This window comes from Centroberyx gerrardi, chromosome 15, assembly GCF_048128805.1.
Source record: "Centroberyx gerrardi isolate f3 chromosome 15, fCenGer3.hap1.cur.20231027, whole genome shotgun sequence".
In the NCBI taxonomy this organism is placed as follows: domain Eukaryota; kingdom Metazoa; phylum Chordata; class Actinopteri; order Beryciformes; family Berycidae; genus Centroberyx; species Centroberyx gerrardi.
In genome coordinates this window covers 8,970,419-8,992,341 of record NC_136011.1, presented here as the reverse complement: position 1 = coordinate 8,992,341, position 21,923 = coordinate 8,970,419, and the positions used below count along the sequence as shown (strand labels likewise).

The window sequence follows — 21,923 nt, the reverse complement described above, 5'->3', positions numbered from 1 at the left end:
ATGCATTGCACAAATCACAGAAATCAAACTGGCCGTGAGATAAAAGTATAACGAAAATCATACCCCATTTCACACCAGAGAAAAGCAGCAATGAAGTTTTAACATGATTAAACACAGCAACATTTACCAAATGATACAGTGATTGGTCAAAGCTGAAAGAAGAAAAGAAATCAATTGGCATCAGATTTTGAATATACTAAGATCCTGCACCTAGGCGAGGAAATACAAGTCCTGCACATCTGCACAAACCAAACGAAGACCATGTAACACAAGAGATGGAAGCATCTTAAGGTCACGACCAAACCCAAGCGAAGCAGATAACCCATAAACGTCGATTTTAGTCCTCAGAGATCCACAGTGTGAAGTAAGGCATCGTTTCTCCCTGTCAGTGTCTTCAGAAGAACAAAGTGCTGACAGCTAAGAAATCATCACGGATGGCTGGTCTGCTTTTTTTTTTTTTTTTTTGTTGTTACCAATGAAAAATAATGTATACGCATGCATTTACACCAGGCAGTATCTCTATTGCTATTGTACACATACAATATACACATGTACAGAAAGGTTGGAAACGTAGTTGATTAAAAAATGTGCACGATTGATAATTTAAAAAAAGTTTCCCATTAAAATATAAATGTTACTCCTGGTACATCCTAATATTTTTTTGGTTCATGAAACAAAACAAAAAGCTTCTGTGTGTTGGAATATATACATTATGAACAAGAATGAAGACAATGTGCAAATCTGATTCCATGCAAACATTTGCATATGTAGCTTAGGTGCTTGGATGATGGGTTTGTAGTGGGACCAAAAAAAACAAAAAAAATCAAAGGCTCAAGACTTGTGACTTGACTGAATAACTTTCCATCCTCCATAGCAACAATAACTCATTACACACACACACATAAACAAGCTCATCCCCACACACACTTAACCAATCATGGAAACATTCAGACAGGGAACATAATGCAAGAACCAAAGTTATATCAAGTAGTTTCTTAATTTAGACTCATTCAGATATTACGTAATGAATCACTGCTCCATGAGGTGAGACTTTGATTCAAAGTTACCGACCCCCTCCCAAGACACCCGGGCGTTATACCACCAAACAAACCCACTTCAACACTACACGCACTGTAAGTATATTTCCTCGTCATCCAAGAGCAAGGTGAAAAGTAATACTGCTGATAAATGTAATACCGCATAGGAAGTCATGATAATCTATGGAGGAACTCACAGCTCTAATCATAAGATATGTAATATGTTCATGACGCAATGTAGGGTTTCCATGACAAGCTGAATCATCAATATGATCAAGAGGATTTGCCATCTACATCACTGCCATGTACACACTCCCAAGAAGTTATTGAGAACCATAAAGGGTGTAAAATACAATAGCACAGATCACCCCTTAGATATACCAGACAATGGTATTTGACAAATGCAACACTATGCATATGGAGAGCAATATTTCAAAACTAATGTGGATTTGAAAAAAAATAAAAAAAGGAAACATGTCTCTTTCCACAAATGCCAGCTTACCGTTCCCTAAAAACAAATTCTGATAATGTAACGAGTGCAATGTACAGAGGTCCATGTGCAAATTCACATAATTTGCTTAATTCACAATTTCAGAATCCACATTTAACAAAATGTGATGAATGGTGACATCTTTGGGTGAAAGTGATCAATTACAGATGAGCTTGGAGAGCACTAGCGATGACAGACAAACCAAGGAAAGAATGGGCAAGCAAATTAAGCAATAAGCATCTACTTAGTCAATTAAGATTACTTTGATTGGTTAAAATCCATTTTTTCCCTAATACAAAGACATTAGTTAAAAAGGCAACCTGAAAGAAAATAAAATTAAAATAAATATGAGGGCTTGGCATTCAAAATATGAGTCTAGTATCTTGGATACTACAGCTCAATTTCTCCATTTTCTGCTATTTTTATGTAACAATCAGCAAATAATTGGGATAATACGGCAGAGGGCAAACTTCTCTACAGCCTCTTAAGTCATCAAACAGACAACACACGAGAGGTTAAGATAAAATGTTTCAAAAGGAAACAATCTCCTGTAACTGAAAGGTGTGATTCCACACTAAGGCATTGACGTTTACAAATGGGTGACACTGAAACTGTAAATAAATACATATACACACACAAACCTCTTTTCTCTATGAAATACATAATTACGGGGCTATCATCTCCGTTTGGCTGGTGAGAAAGAAGATGGTGGGGAGAAAGTGAGAGAAAATGCAGAGGCCGCGTGGGTACTTAACCTCGCTTAAAGAGTCCAGTGAACATCTCTCTGCACCTCCACCTCCATCCTCCTCCTCTTCCTCGAGCCCCTGCTGGCTGGGCAGTGTCTGCGCTTTGACCTGCTGAGGAACGAGACCAAAGACTTTCTATAGTGAAGCCCGGGAGGCCAGAGGCGGGGAGGGAGTTGATGAAACCTGTGCTCCGCGTGGGCAGTAACAGTCTCGCAGGGATGACCAGTTAGTGGTAATGGTTTGCTGCCCCTGTGGCGCCCGTAGCTCCACGCCCCCCGAGGGCCCAGTTTTATCCCGACCCGTCTGCCCGGCCTGGGCAGCGGGGTGAGCGGCGGGAGGGTTAGGGCGAGGAGGAGGCCGTCGCGTGGAACTTGACGAAGGCGATGGCGGCCAGCTCCTTACAGAACTCCTCGAGCACGATCACCCCCTCCAGCAGAGTCATGTGGTCAATACTACGACAGGAGTAGACAGACAGAGGCGAACGCCGGGTCAGAAATCAACGTACACACCACCAGCGAGAGGAGAGAACAAGAGGAGACAAATTACACCAGTAAAGAAGGTAAAGCACAGAACTGTGGAAGTACGTACTTGATGCCCTCTGGCTCCAGACCCAATAATCTCTTCCTCACGAGCAACAGTTTGGGTGTGAAGTCTGGGATGCGCTGAATCCTCAACATGAGATCCCCCACCACCTTACAGACACAAGCACAGGCAGCAGTCAGCAAAACAGCACAGTTGGAAATGGCACTGCTTCAGTTCCCCAATAAAAGTGTTACGTGTAGCGTTTTAACATCAATAAATCATTACCACATTTATTTTCAGACATTAATATAATTACTGTAAACAAACAAAACCATCGCCAGGAAGATTGGCAGCCTCTACCGGCCTCTACACTGCATTTTACATTGTGTGCCACCAGGTTAGATTTCATGGGAAATCTGCTGGATTGCTCTGTTCTTCCAGAGAAAAACAGGGCAAGTAGCAACATCCTCTTTCTGACAGGCAGCAGCAGGATTTATGGGAAATGTATTGATGTTTAAAAATGCTACACACCTTTAAGCGAGGAATCTACAAGCACCTAAATAACAGTGATGAACAGCTTTTGACATAGCAGTCTCTACCAACAGCAGCTCAACCTCATGTGTGATGGATAAGCTACCTACTGGATAGTGTAGTGATGCGTCTTACCCTGACAATGACGGAGAAGAGAGACCTGCAGCCGGGGGCCAGGTTGATATAGGGGTCCAGTAGGTACTCGTGCATGTGGGGGTGCGGTAACAAAGACAGCTTGGACAGCACCGAGGTCACCTGCAGGTTTACATCGTAGGGCTGGAGGACAGAGGAGACGGATTACAGGTATGACACAATGCAACTATACAGAACACCGAGGCAGGAAATGAACAGGTGCTCACAGTGAACATTTCATAAATTACAATGAAATTGGAATATGGGGGCAGAAAATCTACCATGAAAAAAGGATAGAAACACCACAAAGGAGTGTCATAAGTCATATGTTTTAATGACACTGACCTATAAAAGCTTAAAACTGCCCCCCAAATCAGTTAATGTAGACCTCTCTTTTCTATTTTATTAATTTCCTATTCTCATTGAACATCACTTGTCAAGTGAGTCGAACTATAATTACATGGTACAATACATAATGAAAAAAATAAGTATTTTTGCATTATTTATCTCATCGAGCCTTCGGAGACCTACCACTTCAGTTTCTTTTGCCGTTTCATTAAGTTGAGAGACTTGTTTTCATCAACTGACAAACCTATTGCAGTGATTTGATCAAATAGGCAGCTTAATTTCTATTCAAGTAGTGCTCCATAAACAGCAGGGAAACGGCCGTGTTTTGCTCCACTGATTTCATTAGAATCCTAAGCGGCATTTGTGATTTCCATAAGGGCACTTTGCAGCGTGGGCGTCTAATTATTCAGACCTGTGGACTCTTACCTGGTGGATCTTGAAAATACAAAGGAAGTTTCTTACAGATAGTTCAACACTAAATTTGCAGTTAAGTGATGCCGTATGAATGAGGGCCACTGTCATTTACTATGTAGGCGGACCAAACCCACCTGATCTAGGATACGTCCCATCCTGTCAAAGAGGACCTTGAGGAAGTGGCCCTCGAAGAACGGGAGGTCCAAGTTACACTTCTCAAAAGGCTTCGGGTTTCCCCTCCAGTCCCAGCACTGGCAGACCCCACAGTAGTCCCTGAACTGAGGCGATAAAGCAGTCTATACTCAGTATCTGTTGTGGTAGTGGCACACAGGGAAACTGATGGCCAACTGATGAGCAACAGTGGCCAAGAAGTTGCCTCAGCATGGTTAGATTAATTACACAGTAACATCTTTTTGCCAGAAAACACAAATAGATTTCTAACCTGCTGGGTGTGTTTCTAATCTACATTGCCTCTCCAAAAAATGTCCAGTGTATCACAAGTGTTGCTCTTACTGTGTGTATATTGTTAGAGAAAGAGAGCTTACCTGTCTGTGTGCATCTCTTAGGTAGGTGTCATAGCCTGTGCCCTCCACATGATACGACGATTTTGCCTCATCTGGCACCAAACACAGGAAACTGCAGGCAACAAAATGAAACTATGAGACTTTAATCGACAAGGCAGAACTCATCCACATTAAGAGTCACGTGCCATGAGCAGATTGTGCACCTGTTGACAATCTTGTGGACCTCCGTCTTCCCGTCAGACTTGGAGTGGTCAGGACTCTGCTGCGGAGAGGAGCTCAGCCAATCAGAACCGGAGAGCCTGCGGTCTGGAGAGAGGTCATCAGCAAAGAGCGGATCCTCCTCAAGATCTCTGTCAGGGAACATTACAAAACAATATACATAAATAATCCTTGCCTATTAAGAATATTACCCAAGTCTGATCACTACTGCTTCAGTTATTATAAGCATATGAATTCCTTACCATCAATGGGCCCATTTATCCAGCAAGATAAACACAAATATGTGGAAAACATGGATAATAAAGCAGCTAAACATATTTAATCTAAAAATGACATAATCATCAAGAACATCTGCCATGTGCCTTTCACATTTTACATAATTTTCGGCCTAAGATTACTGCATCTTTTAACTGTCAGTGAATCATTTTGATAAACGAGACCCATTAGTTGGAAAGTGTGAGCTCCTGTAATCTCTATTCTCAATTCTAGTATACAAGAGCGAGAGGAAATCTCTCTTATGAGGGCTTTCTTGTCATGTCTTAATTTAGATTTTTCATCGGTAGAAGCTACCACATATGAATCAATGACATCAATAAACAAGCAAGCCATTCATCATCATGCTTCAATCTCACAGAACTGACAGTCTGTAAATAGTTTCATTTATGGTCATTAGTGGCTGACATGCATTATCATGACCCCATTTAGTCATGGCTCAAAGGAAACCCATCAACTGAAACTGACAACAAAGAACAGTGTTGTTGGAGTGGGGGCACATTTGAAAAACACAGCTAGTTGATGCATTCACTTTATTTTCGCTGAAGTGTGCCTCCACAGAAGATTATCCAGAGAGTGCAACCATGCAGACCAGGCGGCTCAGGGGGGTTATAAAGGGCAGAGGCAGGTCCTTACACGGCATCATGGGGCTGGCCGTTCTCCAGGGGCTCTCGCTCCTCCTGGGGCTTGTTCTCCAGGTAGTTCCTCTCCTCCAGGCTACGCAGCACCAAGCTGTGGAGGATGTGCTGGTTGGGCTTCTGGATCAGCTGCTCGAACAGACGCAGCGTCATGATGCTGATCTGGGGACACGGAAAAAGGAATAAGGTTTAGATCTCATTATAAACAACAATATAGAACAACATGCCGAGTTTAGTGTCGTATGTGCTCACTGATTGAAAAGTAGGCGGTGGGCCATTTCAGCAAACATCAAAGAGATGATTCATCAGTCTTTTATGTGATGAAAATGTGTGCAATAGCTTTGTCAGTTGGTATTTAAAATTCAAGTGCCATTTGCCAATAGTATGATTCACTGGAACTCAAAGTCCTGTAGTGATGGGTATTGACAGTCATTTGTAGTTTTGGATAACAAATAAGCAAAACAGGAAAATTAAGTAAACACTGCTTTCATTTTGGGAGACACAAGGTAGGGTGCAATGAGAAGACCCAAGTTAAGTCTCATCACCCACGCCTAAATGATGTCAAAAGTCAATTCATGAGGTAGGACTGGGTACAACTGGGATAATAAGCATGTTTATGGGATGAGCACCTCGTCTGACAGGTGGTCGCAGTGCTCTATGAGTCTGTGTCTGAGCGGAGTCTGAGCGATGGTGGCCAGAGTCTCAGGCTCCTTCTCCTCCCCCAGCAGGAAGTAAACCATCTCCTGCAGCAGAGCCTCCGACGTCACCTGCCTGATGATCCTGTTCAGCAGGGCTGTGGAGGTCAGGATGCCCACTTCGGACCTACATGCACGCGCACACACACACACACACACCTCCGTTACCGACAAGGCACCACGAACGCAACACACCCACAAACTAACAAATTACCATCCTGTCTATGTAATGACAGACTTCAGCAGATGAAGACTTTGATACTGCACCAAAGTTGAAAAGGAGCGTTTGTTTGACGATTCTAAGCAGGACTCACGTCTGCATTAGCTGCGGTTCCATGATTGACACAAAGAATCTTTCTCTCACTGCTTTGGCCATCACTGCAGCCGCCGACTAGAGGAAAGAAAATAAAAAACAAAACAAAACACAAAAATTAGCCTTCTGTGGCTACCATATACAAAAATAACTTTGTTTTTCCCATTCCATTTAGACAGAAACATGACGCATTAAAACACAGCATGTGTTTTAAAACACGGCATGTTTTGATGCAGGGTGAGTGGGCGGTATTGGACAGACCTTCTGGGCCTCCTTGATGAGCTGGTCACAGTAATCAAGCCACGACAGGAAGGAGATGAGAGCCCTCTTCCCTGTGAAGACAGCAGCGTCCTCCTTCAGGTTATATACATCCAGACTGAAACAGAAAAAAAACAGTCCAGACGATTAAATCTTTGACACAACTGTTCAAGTTCATCCACTGACAAGGGCATTTTCAACCTCAAGTACATGTCATGATCATCAAGTGTTAACTCTCAGAAGCTGCTAATGTAGCTTCCTCACACTTGGACTTGAGGGGAGCCTTAGTCTTAACATCTACCCAACTTGTTAAGAATTAAGACACTCACACAGGATTAGCATTGATCAATCATTACACTTCTATTGATTATCCATTCTGGGTGGACAGTGCTATCCATTTGAAGTAATTAAGAGAGAGTGAGGGGGAAGCATGAAAGATGTGGCTTTAGGAAGTAAACACTGGAAAGAAATTTACCCCCAGTTGACTGACTCCACTGTCTCAATGTCCAAGGGATCCATGGACTGAGGCAGGGCCTTATAGAAGGCTACCAGCCTGTCAGTCAGCAGCTCACAGAGCTCAGTGTTTTCAGTCAGACACTTGGCAGCCGCAGGCTCCGGTAAACTGACCAGCAGCATCAGGCCCTCACATGCCTTCACCACTATCCTGCCATCCTGAGTGGGGGAGAGAAGCGATGGACAGAAAGGAGAGCATAGGACGTGAATACAGACTTTCAACTCAAATAACAAACATAACAGGTTACATAACTCAAAACACGACCCAAATTCATTGCATGGGGATTACTAACCGGGCTCTTGGTGAGGTTGAGCAGGGAGGTGACCAGGTTGTAGTTGCTGCCGTTATTGTTGCTGCTGGTAGGGCCAGCGCTGGCTCCAGCGGCTGCAGCCTGGGGCTCCTCTGGGGGGTCAGCCTGTTCCTCTGCCTGGGGTTGGCCTGTGTCTGGGGCCGACAGGTTTTCCTTCATCCCCTCTGCCCTTCCAGGACTCTTTGCCTCGGGCCTCTTCACCTTGTTCTGCAAGTCATGTTGCAGATAAGATTAGTATGAGAGGTATCCACTGAACTGTTTGCTTAAAATTCCTATGAGGCTTTTTCTTCTGCTAGTCTCACATACTGATGAATATTTATGTGTGTGGCTCAACTTCTTTTCTCTGATCGTTTCTCTACGCAGTGTCATAGCAACCTACCTCGAGGAAGAAGTTGACTAGGTATGGGTCCTGCTTCAGTTTGGAACAGACTATGCAGAGGAACTGGATCTCCTCATTCTCTGTGGGAGCAGCCAGCACCTCCCCACACAGACGGATCAGTTTCTGACAGGGGAAACATCACAGCCGCAGAGAAAGCAAGTTACATAACTGGTCATTTAGGAAAGCATTTTGTGGAGATGGAACATCAAACAGAGACACTGGAATCCTGACTCACCTGTACAGGTCTGTGGACATTGATGTGGGGCAGGAGAGGCTGACGAATGCGCCCTAGCAGCTTTGTGTAGAAGGTCAGCACTTGCTGCTTCATTCCTGGAGGACACTGATGAGGGAATAAACAAAAAACAACCAACATCACCACTAGATTATGGCCAATATCACATACACTTATGTGGACACCATATCCATTTATGATACAAAATGTTCTCTAGGTAGTACAGTTCCTGTAGTTATCAAGCATGGCTGCCTTACATCTGCTTTGCCCAAGGTGTAGAGGGTCTCCAGGATCTTATGGTGTAGGAGGTACTCCATGCAGGGCCCCGTCTCTCCAGACTCCCTCTCCCCTTCCTCCTGGGTCAGGATGTCCAGCATCTGCTCCAGGTGGGATGGGATATTGGTGTCTGTAACGGGGGCTTTGTCATCTAACAGGAAAAAACACACAAACATGTCAGAAACACTTGAACTGCCCAGCCCAATAACTTTACAGATATATGTCTGTGTCATTGGTGCAGAGACATACCAACTTACAAGGCGATCTAATCAATTATGCATGGTATCTCTGTGGATATCCACTGTACCATAAGGTGTTACAGTAAGTTATGCTCTTAAGGCTGTTCTTACCAGAAGTCTCTATGTAATAATGTGTAATGGCCTTCCAGTGATAGACAAAGTCCTCCTGCAAGGGCAGCGAAGGGGCAAGCTGAAAAAGAAAACATGAAATCATAATGAAGTGTATTGGCTATGTTTGTAGTGGCAGCCCATGTCATTTGGTTAAAGCTGAGCAGAGAGTACTATTAATCATACCAAAAAGTCTACATATGTTTTGGCCTGATTAAAGAGACAAAGGAGTAGTTCCTCTAGCATAATCTTTTAATTGTATGTGAAGACGGAAATGCATGAAATGGATATTGGGGTGTCTCAGTAATCATAACAGTCAACTAAGAACACATCAATATTTTCATCTTGCTTAAATGGTTCTGTATCACAATGTATACCTAGCTAACAAAACAGAACAGATTATTAGACTTTGATCTGTGTAGTGGGAGCAACCCATAGTGGTGCTCCTTCTGCTCCAATACACCTGACATAGCTGAATGGATTTCCAGCTAAATCAAAAGGTTATACTTTCACTACTCACTAGCGACAGTAGCCATTCATCATATTATCTGCTTGTTTATCTACCCACCTACACGACAGAATAAGTTAGGCAGTTCTGTAACTTACTAGTTCACATCTGCGCCTCAAGTCAAAAGTATCCTCATTATGTTACCTGCCCAATGAGTATTGTTTGGAAACCCTAACATGAAGAAGCCTGAGAACAGGTTTCAGGCAGGTTGCTGCTGGTCTCTAGCCGTTAGCTAGTTGGCTGGCTAACTCATTTCAAGCAAACTGTTCGAGCCAACTCACAGACAGCCCGTTTTGTAATAACATTAACGTTACAACGTTTGCGCAACATCAACCAAGGCTGTCCCATCATTTCAACAATACTCCCCATGATGAGATCCTTCTGGTTGAAACGAGCTACGGCGTTAGCTTAGCTTGCTGTGGCTATCATTAGCTAACGGCTAACTAGCTAAGCTTGACAGGCTAACGTTAACACAAATGGCTTGCAGGAAGGAAGAAAAAAAAACAATGTGGTAAATATATTAATTAACGCTAGCTACCCTTAGCAAATATCTCAACAAACACACCCATACCAATATTGTAACTACCGTTAACAGTAAATAGAGCAAACAAATTAACACCACAAACACAAAACGCTAACGTTAGCTTTGGCTAATTGGCTAGCGAGCGTTAGCAATCTAGCGTTAATGCTGACGTTATGCTATGTGAGTATGTTATGTCTGGCCGACCAAAGGCCCCTCTCAACCGAAACACACCAAACACACAAGCCAACCGAGAGATAATTGTTCTGGTAGAAACTCACCGCTTCCACTGCGTGCTGGAGAATGGATGTAAATTTGGAGAACATTTTGTTCTTCGACTGGACCAGTTTCTCCCGAGAAGACCTAGAGAATTCCTCTATCTTCTTCTTCCTGTTGCTACCGCCTCGATCCAGATTGGAGGTTTCATATAATGACCCTTGTAATGAAAGAATAAATGTAACGTAAGCAATAAAACGGCAACACGCAGCCAGCCACAGGACTTCGCAGGCCTGGCACAACGACTGTAAACAAGACGTCTACTGCCTCAAGTAATGCTCACTTTGGACACCGTGGCACTTCCCTGGCCAAACACTACTGTGTTAGACCACCAGGGGGCGTACGCACACAAGAGACAGTCCTTTAATTAGGGACAATGATCAATGCATGCAATTGGGGGGGGAAATCAATGCGTTCAATGAGGGACAATGGTCATTGCATTCAGTTAAGGAACGACAACCTCTCATGATGGAATAGGCCAACTTCAAGTAAGTAAACAATTGGATTTAGATAACCATGCATTAAAATGTCCAAAGACTCCCACTGAGCATTAAATGTTAATTGATGATATGCACACATAGCATATACTGCAAAAGGGGCTCCCTCTGAAACCCATAGAGGGAGCCTAATACCAAGGTCAAAGAGGCATCACTTCTGACTTTCGGGGGGATTTCCCAGACTTGGACTATATAACTGAAATGCCAGTATTTTTTTTCCCCCACATATGGGTTAAGCTTAGGTTAGTTTTTATATTTTCAATACTTTTAGATTTAAAGTGAGCCAAAGAATCCACATGCTCTGCCCATCTGCAGATTAACTGAGATTGTTTTCCTTAGAACTGGTCAAATTTCTGGAAATCTTTAAGAAAACAACATTCTTTCCTTCAGACTCCCTTTTGCTCTGCCTGTCAACTTTATGATTCAGCCCAACTATCGCGGTCAGAACAGCACAGTCATCCTGGGCAAAAAGTAGGCTAGCCGGATTTTAGTGGCCCGGCAATGTAGGCAGATACAGGCGACGGATTTTTTTTTTTAGGAATCGTTCAGTTTGTAACTCCATAGTCCTGCGGTGTAATGTTGAAAAATGAATATAAACTTGTAGGAAAATAGCGGGGATGCTGTCTGTTCCAGGACACGCCCTGTCGCCAGAAAGTGCTCTCTCCATCGCGCAGTCTATTCTAGTCTACCAAAACGCAGGCTGTGTGTTTCCCTGCGTTTAATCCCATTAAATGACAGCGAAAAACTTCAAGTGTAGATAATATCCGACTGTCAAGTGGTCCTTCCCTTCTTCAAAGCCGCACCGGAGGATCTCCTACTGTAAATCTCGGTGAAAGAAAAGACGGGCTCTACCTACCGGGCATGTCTGCTAGAGGTGAGTCTCTTTTGCCGCAGAAGCCTTCATCTCGATACATGGGAACAGAAGGGGTTGAGAAGTCTCTTTTTTGGGGGGGATCTTGGGTCGAGGATGGAGGCAATGGAGAAGGGAGCCTATTTGCGTCGTCTTTCGGGAGGATCGGGCTGTGGTAATGACACTGTTATTATAACTAGGTTACACCGGTGCATAGCTGAAACTACAGCCTCTGCTGCTGCAGCCCCTTCTGCACAGCCTACAACTTATAGATACTGTTGAAACGAACACTTTGCACTCTGGAGATGGGCAGTCTAAAAATAGATCAGACCTTTTTTGATCCTGGCTGTGATAAATACACCTCTTCTGGTTACTGGCTTATTGTTTCTGTTTGACATCTAATATAATTCATATTGGAATATTGCATATCCTCAGTAATCAGCTGCACACACCCTTATTGTTGCCTAAATGACAGCTGTTCTGTTCTTGGAGGCCTGGGTGCAAATGATCTATGCTCTGGCTTGAGTGGATGTGATACAGTGAAGTGGCTCAACTCCCTGGTAGTTTATAGGGGTGAATACATCTGTCTTAACACTTACCTGGCTAGGTGACTGCACAGAGAAGTGCCATCCTTTTGGAAAAGGGAGAAAAGAAGATGTGGACTACAGGTGTGGATTTACTGCTACCATCTCACCCTGCCTGAGTTGAGGTAGATGTTTTGCTAGATGGCCATTCCCTGCTGAGCAAAAAGCAGTGACGATATCTGCAGCCTGAACAGGTTTGGTCCCATCAGGTGGGCCTTTGTGCTGTCCTGGATTTGAGTCAGGTGACTGTGTTTTCTGGCCGAAGAGAAGATAAACCGCCTCCAGCTGTTCCTCTTCTGATCAGAAGGGCTGATCGACTGATTGGGAGCCGGATAGAAACAGATAAAGTTTCATTTTGGGGTCTGATGCTGTTTTATAGGGGGAAATATCCACCTATATGACACTCCCCTTCAGGCTCTTTGGTATAGCAGGATGGCTTTGAACTCTCCCCATTACTGATGTGGCCCGCTGCATCTGTCGTCCCTGGCTGCTGGGAGATCGATGGTGCTGGGAGCCCACCGCTTGACAGCCCCCCTGTGGTACACAGACCTGATTAGCAGGCTTAAGCCCCTGCAAACAGCCAATCGTTATTCATGAGAAGTAACTACCCCACTCACTACAGTTGTGTGATAGTGATGCACCGATTAGCCCGGTGTCGGTCAGACCATTGTGGGGGTATCACTTCATTATCACAGTTAAAGTACAGTTCTGTTACACACTGGCACAGGGGAGTGTCCATAAACCTATGACAAATTTAACACCAAGGTTTGGTTTGGTATCATGAGGCGTAATACTGTCTTCTCCAATTTGCTTCACACACACACATTTGACATGAGCCAATCTCAGCCAGCAGCTTTTTAATGTATTTTTATCCCCTATAACTTCAATTACTGGTAAACTGGTTGTAGCATTTCCATTCATACTTAAAGCATCCGTTCCAAGAAGAACTGTTGTTTAGGAAGATGAAAGAACCCAGCTATTTAGAAGTGAAAATTACTAATAATCTGAGTCTAATTTTATTTTTAATTTGTGTATTAGGCCCACTTTAGTTACAGTACCCCATACTGGAAAAAAATACATTTCATACATACTTAAGAACATATTTAGAGACATACTTCACAATATTCAAAAATTGGCCAAAAAAGTATTTGTACATGTAGATGGCATTAATTCAAAATATATTTCGGACACTGTAAATATATTTCGTTCCCATACACTGTAAAGAATATATATATGTGCATGTATATCCAAAATCTATTTTAGCTACCCAAAGTATATTTTAGCTGTTTTTTCCTCCATATTTTGAAGCAAATCTCCAAACATATTCTGTGGGATGGAACATTATTCCAGCATTATTCTGAGACAGCAGCATTCGTAGGAAAGCTAAATGCAAGAACTGCAACTGGAACACTTTTGTTGAGAGATTGGAGCATTTGCTTCTCCGTAGAAGCACAGAATGTAAAAAGCGGCTCAAATGACCCCACTCTTCCCTTCCACTATCCATTCATGATCCCCAGCCCCTCCCTCCCTCCCTCAGCTGTCCAGCCAGCCTCTGCCATTACAGGGCTCTTAGCCCCGCAGGCCTCCCAGTTCCCTCCTCTTCCTCCCCAATTGTCACAGGACCATCAGCGTTCACCTTGCCCTTCCATTAGTAACCCCACTTTAATACACCCTTGCAGGCATACTGCTATACCTGGGCCTTTTACCGTGTCATCATATATCTAGCCCTGTATCCCTTTTTCTAAGAACCTCATTCACATTACAGGATCTTTTTCAAACCTTTATGATCCAGGGAAAGTTGACTTAGCACATTTACTCTTTTCCAGCAATGCCTTGCTTCACATTCATACAGTCAAATACGTTCCCACAGTGCTGCCACAGTCCTCTACTGGTGGCCGCTGGGGGTTAAATGCATTGTTCAAGGTCATCTCGATGGTGGTTGTTGAAGGATGGGAGAGCGTTTCTCAGCGAATTTCCCCATCTAGATTTTCCCAGTCGGTCTGGGAATTCAAACCGGCTACGTTTGAAGCTACCGCCGTTAGAACAATTAACATCATCTCCTCATTTAGTTTTGTGGCTATACTCCATTAGCATTCATTCTCTACTGTTATGGTTGGCTCCTCATATGTGGCATGGATTTATTGTTTTTCTTGGGCTGTTTAATCCATTCCTCTCTGCTCCACCCCCTGAATCTTAAAAGCACATTTTGTACAGCAGAGTTGTCACGTCGGCCAGCATCAGTCATTCAGACACTTTTCTGCCGCTCTCAGGCTGTCATATAAGTTGGCATGTCCTACTGGAAATCTGATTTTATGGAAGTTTTTAAAGGCTTGGTAGAAGTGTATTGACAGTGAGTCGCTCAGTGTCCATTAGCGGTAGTTCTCACCGGAATTAGCACAAAGATAGAATGTATTAAGAGCTATTTTGAACATAGGACCAGCAAAAAATAAAACGGTGGGTAAACTATGACCTCCAGCTGGCAATCATTATAAAGCAAACCACAACTAATTTAAGCAAACATCAATTATGTGTTCAGAAAAGCATTCATGTATGCTTTTCTTCCTTAAAAACCTCATCTTCATGTAACTTGCATCAGTTTGATTCTACTTACTATGATGTATACTATGAGTTTTTGTCATAAAGATTCATGTCAGCCTAAAAAACGGTATAGGTAAACTCTATTCTCTAAATAAAAAAAGTCCCATCCCCATCTGCAATATAGAAGGTTATACGTTTCTTAAGTAAATCAAAACTAAAAGTAATAGTCTTTGCAGTTGGGTGTCTGGAGCAAAATCTTCTCTCCCCTTTCACAAAAAAAAATCAGACCCCCAGACCCAGAGACTATACTTCTCATCCTGGGATAGCTTTAAGTGACAGGCAGCCAAGGAACTCCTCTCCCTTCCTGGATAAGTCTCCATCCTTGCTCCGGTCTCCTTCTCCTGGGCCCCGCCCTTTTCTAAGGCAGGGTTATCACATCCCCACATCACCCACACCCTACCTGTTACACTGCAGTGTAATTTGGATGACCAATGGTGGATAGAAAAGAAGGCATGGCTCCATTCTGCAGTAACCCAATCTGATGCCTTCTCCTTGTCTGACCACTGGAGAGGGCTGCTCACGCTCCAGCAGCACGACCCTCCGCATCAGCACTTTTCTGTGTATGCCTGTGTATGCAGGCGCGCATATGTGTGTACGTGCGCGTGTGCATGCGTATGTCTGTGTGTGTGTGTGTGTGTGTGCGCCTGGCCATAAGCCTGAATAATTGATGAGCAGCGGAAGGAGTGAAAGCGCTGCCGGACGGGACGGTGTGTGTGTGAGTGTGTAGAGATGGGGGAGAGGGATACAGGCTACGATGGGATCTGCAACTACGCCCAAAAAATCACCTCCTGCTTCGGACTGGACGGTAAGACAGGGAGGGAGACGGGGAGGAGGGGGGTTTGCTTTTCAAACGGAGCAGGATTCAGACAGTGCGAGCGGCTGGAAAAAGTCTGGAATGTCTTTTGTGTGCGACGCTGTTTTTGTGCAGTAGGACAGCTGCCTTGCCATGTTTTTGGACCACATATGTGCCGCTGTGCGAGTGTGTTAGTTGTATCGGGGGCTGCTGGTTGGTGTATGTGTCATCACAGGCAGTAGCACGGATGACAATTGGAGGGCAGTGCCTCACTGCAGCAGAGCAGCGTGTCCTTTAACTTAGCTGCACTCAGGACCATGTGTCCGCATGTGTGGGTGTATGAGCGTGTGTGTGTGTCCTCTAGCCCGCATCTCGCTATCATACTTGATCATTTCCCCCTGGGATAAAACTCTGGTTTTTCCAAAGCTTTTAAGTGGGGGAATTAAGGTGTACTTGCGAGGGGAAATGAGGTTCAATTAAATTACCAAAATGCAATATTGATGTCAGTCGTAGTAAACTCCAGCCATCCTGTTTCTGTGCAGCTACTGTGACGTACAGGAGATTCATTAAATTTGAAGTATTTTATGCTTTGTCATGGTCTTCTGTGCTTTTCATCATATCTAACGTTACTTATTGGTTTATTTAATTTGGTAGGAAGTAGATAGCTGTGATTAGAGCTATCTGTTTGATAGATATTAGATCTCAGGGTTATTTTTATGTTTTTATTCAGTTGCTCATGTAGATATTAATCAGTGTGTACACTAGAGGCAGTGTTGTCATTAGCAGGGCTGCTGTCTGTGCATTCACAAAGCTGTATTGTTTTCAAGTGGTTTAAAACACATCAAGAGCATAGTAGGGCTATCATCAACCCGTACCTGCTTTTGTAGAATTTGCTCAGTTTCTCTCTTCCCATCATCCATCATCTCACCTCCCACCAGGACAACATGATGACTCACGCGGCTAAATTCACATTTCCATGGAAGGTGAATGTATCTTTGACTCAAGAGCTCCAACAAAAATCCAAAAATGAGCGGACCAACTAGAAGGATATTTGTTACTTGCATTTGGCCCCTCAATAAAACCCTTTTGGAAATGTTTGCGGACATAGATTTTCCCCCAGCATTGGATGGTTTCAAGATTACAAACCCAGAACATGCCTCCTTACAAAGTTTTCATCTTCCTAATCCTCTTGCTTCACCCAGTGATTTCACAGGAAAATGACTACATCAACCAATGGAGACCCATTGCTGACAAGTCCACCCCTGCACTGTTGTGTATCTTTCATTCTGAATTATACTGCTGATGATTAACAGTGGGTTTGTGGGTTGTTGGCTGATAGAATGGCCTTGCTGGTTTCTGACCTTGCAAAGGACTCCAAACACATGCAGGTAATCCTCCTTGAAACGATTTTTTAGATCGCTGTGATATTATCCCGACAATCTGGTTTCACGTTACACATTAATATGCATCCATAGTGTTGTGTTGATGTGAGTGCATGCAGCTCTGCTGTGCATGAACCCACATCAACGCAAAACACCTCAACACAGAACCACACAAAACAACACTTTATGAACATAATGGCAGCTAAACGCGTCTCCACTGAGCAGCTTCTGGTGGATGGAGCTGATTAGGTTAGGTTGCTTTAGTGGAGCCTACTGTCACGAAAAATAAAGGGCACTGGAAATTAGGTTTATGCTTTTTAAAAATCCTGACTCTCATCCTGAATCTCAGATGTTCATTGGACAGATGTGAGTAGGCTTAGAAGTGATGGGGATGCAGGGTGAGCTTGTGACACTTAAAATGCGAAGAAGGCAAAACAACAAAAGCAAAGACATGGCAGTGGAAATGTCACAATTTCAATTCACAGCGGGTCGTCAGTGGAATGGGTTTCTAACACAGTTCCAGTGCTTCCATCAGGCAGGGAGACTCCCACCACACACTGGACTGACCTAATGCAGAGCTACCTAACCCCACCCAGAAGATAATCATATGCTCGACGTCAGCCCTAAGCTGCTTAAGGCACTAGTCTGGCTGGACTGAAGACACTCATAGAGTAAGCTTCTTTCCCCATGTCCCACTCTGCTCTACCTGCAGCAGGGGGGCTTTCTCATACCTGCTGTTTGGCATCTCCACCTCGAGGCTGACATCAGCTCTCCGCTCCTCAAGAGTCCGAAATCCTTTGCGGATGGTCTGAAGCGACCGGTGGAGGGATCCCAACAGGAGGAGTGTCCACTGGAGGCCTGCTTGCTAGTCCCACTGGATATTCCCATGATTTTATGATGTTTTTTGATAGTGAATTTTGCAGTTTTCAAGTCATCCCTCAAGCTCTGGCACTTTCCTTTCTGCTTTGCACCTCTTTTTCTGTGAACACCCCCAGTTCTTGATGTCGGGATGTTAGAGGAGGACTGATTCCAGCCTGGCCGACGTCTCGCCCGCAGCGTCTCGCCCCTCTCTGTGGGAAGGTTGCAGGGCGGCGGGAGCCACCATGCCCACTGTGCCCACTCTCAACAGCCTGGGCAAGCTGTGCAGCTCCAGCCGCAGCCACCACGTCGACCGCGTCCGGGTCAAACGCAAGAGCTCGGTCAAGCGCATGTCCATCATTGAGGACGGGCATGTGGCCGAGGTGCTGTACCTCATTCCCAAACAGTACATGGAGCAGCTGCCCTACCTCAACCCCAATGACTATTATCTGAGCGAGAGGCTGAACGATGTGGCTTCAGGTAGGACGGGATCTCCAGCAGGGAGAGAGGATGTGTTTATTGGCTGCCAGCCAGTTACATCGCATTACCACAGCCAAGCCAATGCCATGCGGTGATTGATCATTCAAAACGTGAAACTCCCTACTGCATGAGAGTTATGCAACAAAATTGTTTTACTCTTAAATGCTGTTTGATAACACCATTAGGCGCTGCAGTTTAAGTCCAGCGTTACAGTTTGTTCTGCTCTGCTTGGCATGCTGTTTGCGAGTAGGTGTCTGAAAGTGAATTGATTAGGTGTTGCTCAGAGATTACCTCATTTTAATTGGATGACAGCGAGTGATTACACCTCTTGAGGCTTTTCACATTCGACCTGTGCATATGTGTATGAGAGCCCCTGCGTGTGTTATGCAATCATAACTCTCTGACGCCAAAAAAGTGTTACTGCAGATGTTGAAAAGTCAGGAAATTAATCACTGTCCTCTCCTTAGTTATATAATGCAAACCCCTATGCAGGAGGGGGGGATGCTGCATTTTGCCAAGCAAGAGTACATGAGGAACCAACATGGTGGCTTACATCAGGATTACAACGTGGGCATGGGGACAAATAGAGATTTCCAGACCTTATGTATTCACTGACTGCATGCCAGGCGCTGTAGTAAAATCATCATTGCTTGGCCCTAAGGGTATTTGCAAATACCAGACACCAACGACTCCTTACATTTTGTGGTTGATTTAAGCCTTGGTCGGTCTTGGATAATAGTGCAGGTTTAAGCTAGAAAGCTGACCATCAGGGAGGTTAGTAACATAATTTCCTTATAGATATTGACTGCAGATCAAAGGCCACAGAAGGTCAAGCCTTACGTAAGCCATTTCATTTGTTCAGTGACAGTTAAACTCTCTCTCCATAGATGGTTATGTTAAATGGGCGCTTAACAGTAGAAAGGTCAAGCCCGGGTCACATTTTAGCATTGAAATATCTCAGCTTTCAAACTCCTCCATGACTTTTCCTAGACCCACTTTCTGAACAAAGCAGTGTTGCAAGATTTTCAATATCTCGCATGGAAATAGTAGTCATCATTGTATTTATCCCCTTCAGCTGATGGCTTGTTGGCCTTCTCTTAGAGCCTTCTAGTGTTGAAAGCAAAGTTATTGTGTCCATTGTCTCAAAACTGTAAACACTGCTGCACTATTTCCAGTGGTTGAATGCTGTGTCACGGATTCTGTTCCCCAAGTGATGCCATGTGGAGGACACTGAGTGTTCGTTCTGTTTTTGATAGCTCAGAGAAACTTTTAAGATGAAAAGTCAGCATTACCCAACCCTCAGTGAGGGATACACATGGGAAATGTAGTTCTTATGTCACTAAATTGTTTTATATACTTAGAAGTGCACAAAGCATTTAATAGAATTATAAAACAGTACGTGTTAAAGGTTGCAGTGAAAACATCTCTGGGGGAATCATGTACATCCAAGGTAGCTGCAAAACAGAAGCATGCATGGGTGTAATACACTTTGAAGAAGTGAACCTGCTGCAGTCGCACAGCATTGCTGTTCAAAAGGCTCTCTCTGTTTTATAACCCATTTTAAAATAGAAACAAGCCAGTGAAGTGCTTGTCATTATCCAAAGACAGAAAGGCTGGTCTATATCCATGCTCTTATAGAGTTTAGGAGTTCATCCTGGTTTGTGTTGTGTTACTCTCACGCTACCTATCTATTGGATTTACAGAAATCAGTCACCATCTAATGCATAGAATGTGTGAGCAAGAGTGCGCGTGCATGCATATGTGTGTGTGTGTGTGTGTGTGTGTGTGTGTGTGTGTATGTGTGTGTGTTTGTAGCTGTCTGGCATCCTATACACCTTTATGTTAATCCCAGGGGGAAATTATACACACAAACCACTGTTATCAAGCTTACATTTGACCTCTTGTGCTATTAATTGTGTTTATTATAGCCAATGTAAAGCACACAGCATATGATAATAGTGCTTAAACTGCATTCATGTGCGGGTCTTGGCACAGGCAAACGCATATGTTACCCTGGTGAGGATATTAAGCGACAGTCAGACATGGATCATCCATAGGTGAACCAAATAGCAACCTTTCATCCATGGATAATAGGCTTTGCTGCTCAGGAGCTGCTCTTGGCAGGCCCCATGCAGCTTGAATGCCCAGCTACTCCTAGAGAGATTATTAAAAGAGGCAAGATAACAAAGGGCCTCTTATGTAGTTATGACACAAAGAAGTAACAGCATGCCTTTGTGTTGCTTTCAGCAGCTAGTAGCTACAGTATCAACCTCTAGTTTTTTGGGGGGGAGAAGGTTTTTAACAGGCCGACATTTGGAAAAGGGATTTTTTTTAAAAGCCACTCTCAGCTTAGGTCATCACAAACTCATTACATATTTTGCCTCCCTTCATAATAAAATAGGGTGGAGCACCGAGGAAACGGCCACAAGCTATTTTTACCATTAGCCTTACTGGCAGGTCTCCATTGCCCATTGAGAGGAAAACACCCCATGGAAAGTGATGCACATTCTCGGGTATCCAGCAGGTGGCACAGTTGACACTGCAGTAGATGAATGCATTCTGAATGCATAATGGCTTGCCTGCATCAGCAATTACAGAGGTGGTGCTGATGCATAACTATTCTTCCCCCTCAGCCATAGAAAGATACAGTGAGTCTCCAGCATGGGAGAGATGGATCAGTGACCGTGTGATCCCTAATTGCTACTGGTGTGACACGGGTGAATTGCTTCTCAAATCCTATTTTCTCTAGCCCACGTATTTAAAGGTCTACAGATATTGGATTGGTCCCCCTCTACGACTCTGTTGGGCTCTCAGTGGTTTTTATTTGCTCAGTGGTGAGCCAGGAACTTTATTAGCACAATATATTTTGTACTGTACCTTACGAGTACTGTAGTGTTTGGCAGACCTGAGTTAAATAGTATTTGCACATATTCTATAAGCGTTTATTTTTATATATGCGGGGCACCAGATGGGTGTGGTTTATTATATCAGGACAATTCAAATACTGTTGGATAAGTTCACATAATAATAAACTGACACTGACTTTAAAATAGTCTAAACCTTCTCGTACTGAAACCCCACCCATCTGGTCCTCCAAGCAGGCCAAAACAAACAAAGCAATGAATTATTTGCAAGTACTATTTGACCCAGGTCTTAACGTATTTTAATTTTTATGTTCCAAATATTTGTCATCCCCCTTGTGTATTGGATTCTTGGAATTTTGCAGCATGTCTTTTTCATAACCACATGCAGAAAATATTTGTGTAATATTTCCCTCAATTCACTCAGTTCTCCTTTAGAGAATTGAGGGAAAAGTGATCACAATACATGAAATGTTACAGCTGGGAATCAAAGCCTAGTTTGATGGTCCGCTGCAGCA

The 21,923-nt window shown here is 43.8% G+C and overlaps 2 protein-coding genes across 3 annotated transcripts in view; one reads left to right on the top strand and one right to left on the bottom strand.

Moving 5' to 3' along the window:
- Positions 1-696: 696 nt before the first annotated feature.
- On the bottom strand, positions 697-10,676 carry fhip2a (FHF complex subunit HOOK interacting protein 2). Of its 2 annotated transcripts, none has more exons than XM_071922576.2 (17): positions 10,508-10,676; positions 9,202-9,280; positions 8,833-9,002; positions 8,579-8,683; positions 8,344-8,466; positions 7,947-8,171; positions 7,616-7,812; positions 7,144-7,258; positions 6,884-6,960; positions 6,504-6,696; positions 5,873-6,036; positions 4,948-5,094; positions 4,766-4,856; positions 4,355-4,498; positions 3,462-3,602; positions 2,862-2,965; positions 697-2,725 (listed from the first exon to the last, which is right to left on the bottom strand). In XM_071922576.2, exons 1-17 carry the CDS (start codon positions 10,550-10,552, stop codon positions 2,614-2,616), a joined length of 2,232 nt encoding a protein of 743 aa, XP_071778677.2. In that variant the 5' UTR covers positions 10,553-10,676; the 3' UTR covers positions 697-2,613. The 2 variants fall into 2 exon arrangements, with proteins under 2 accessions (XP_071778677.2, XP_071778678.2); XM_071922577.2 differs by having other exon boundaries at positions 8,833-8,981.
- Positions 10,677-18,309: 7,633 nt separating this feature from the next.
- The window catches only part of LOC139929656 (actin-binding LIM protein 1-like), a 33,521-nt gene continuing 29,907 nt past the window's right edge, over positions 18,310-21,923 (top strand). The window contains exon 1 of the mRNA XM_071922611.2: positions 18,310-18,544. Within this exon, the coding sequence (XP_071778712.1) occupies positions 18,310-18,544 (235 nt within the window). The remainder of the gene's footprint in view (positions 18,545-21,923) is intronic.

Coding starts and splice junctions, on each gene's coding strand:
- fhip2a (XM_071922576.2), bottom strand. CDS start 10,552: ATGTTCTCCAAATTTACATCCATTCTCCAGCACGCAGTGGAAGCG. Junction 8,467..8,578: donor ATGTCCACAGACCTGTACAG/GTGAGTCAGGAT, acceptor TTCCCCTGTCAG/AAACTGATCCGTCTGTGTGG. Junction 6,961..7,143: donor TCATCAAGGAGGCCCAGAAG/GTCTGTCCAATA, acceptor TCTTTCCTCTAG/TCGGCGGCTGCAGTGATGGC.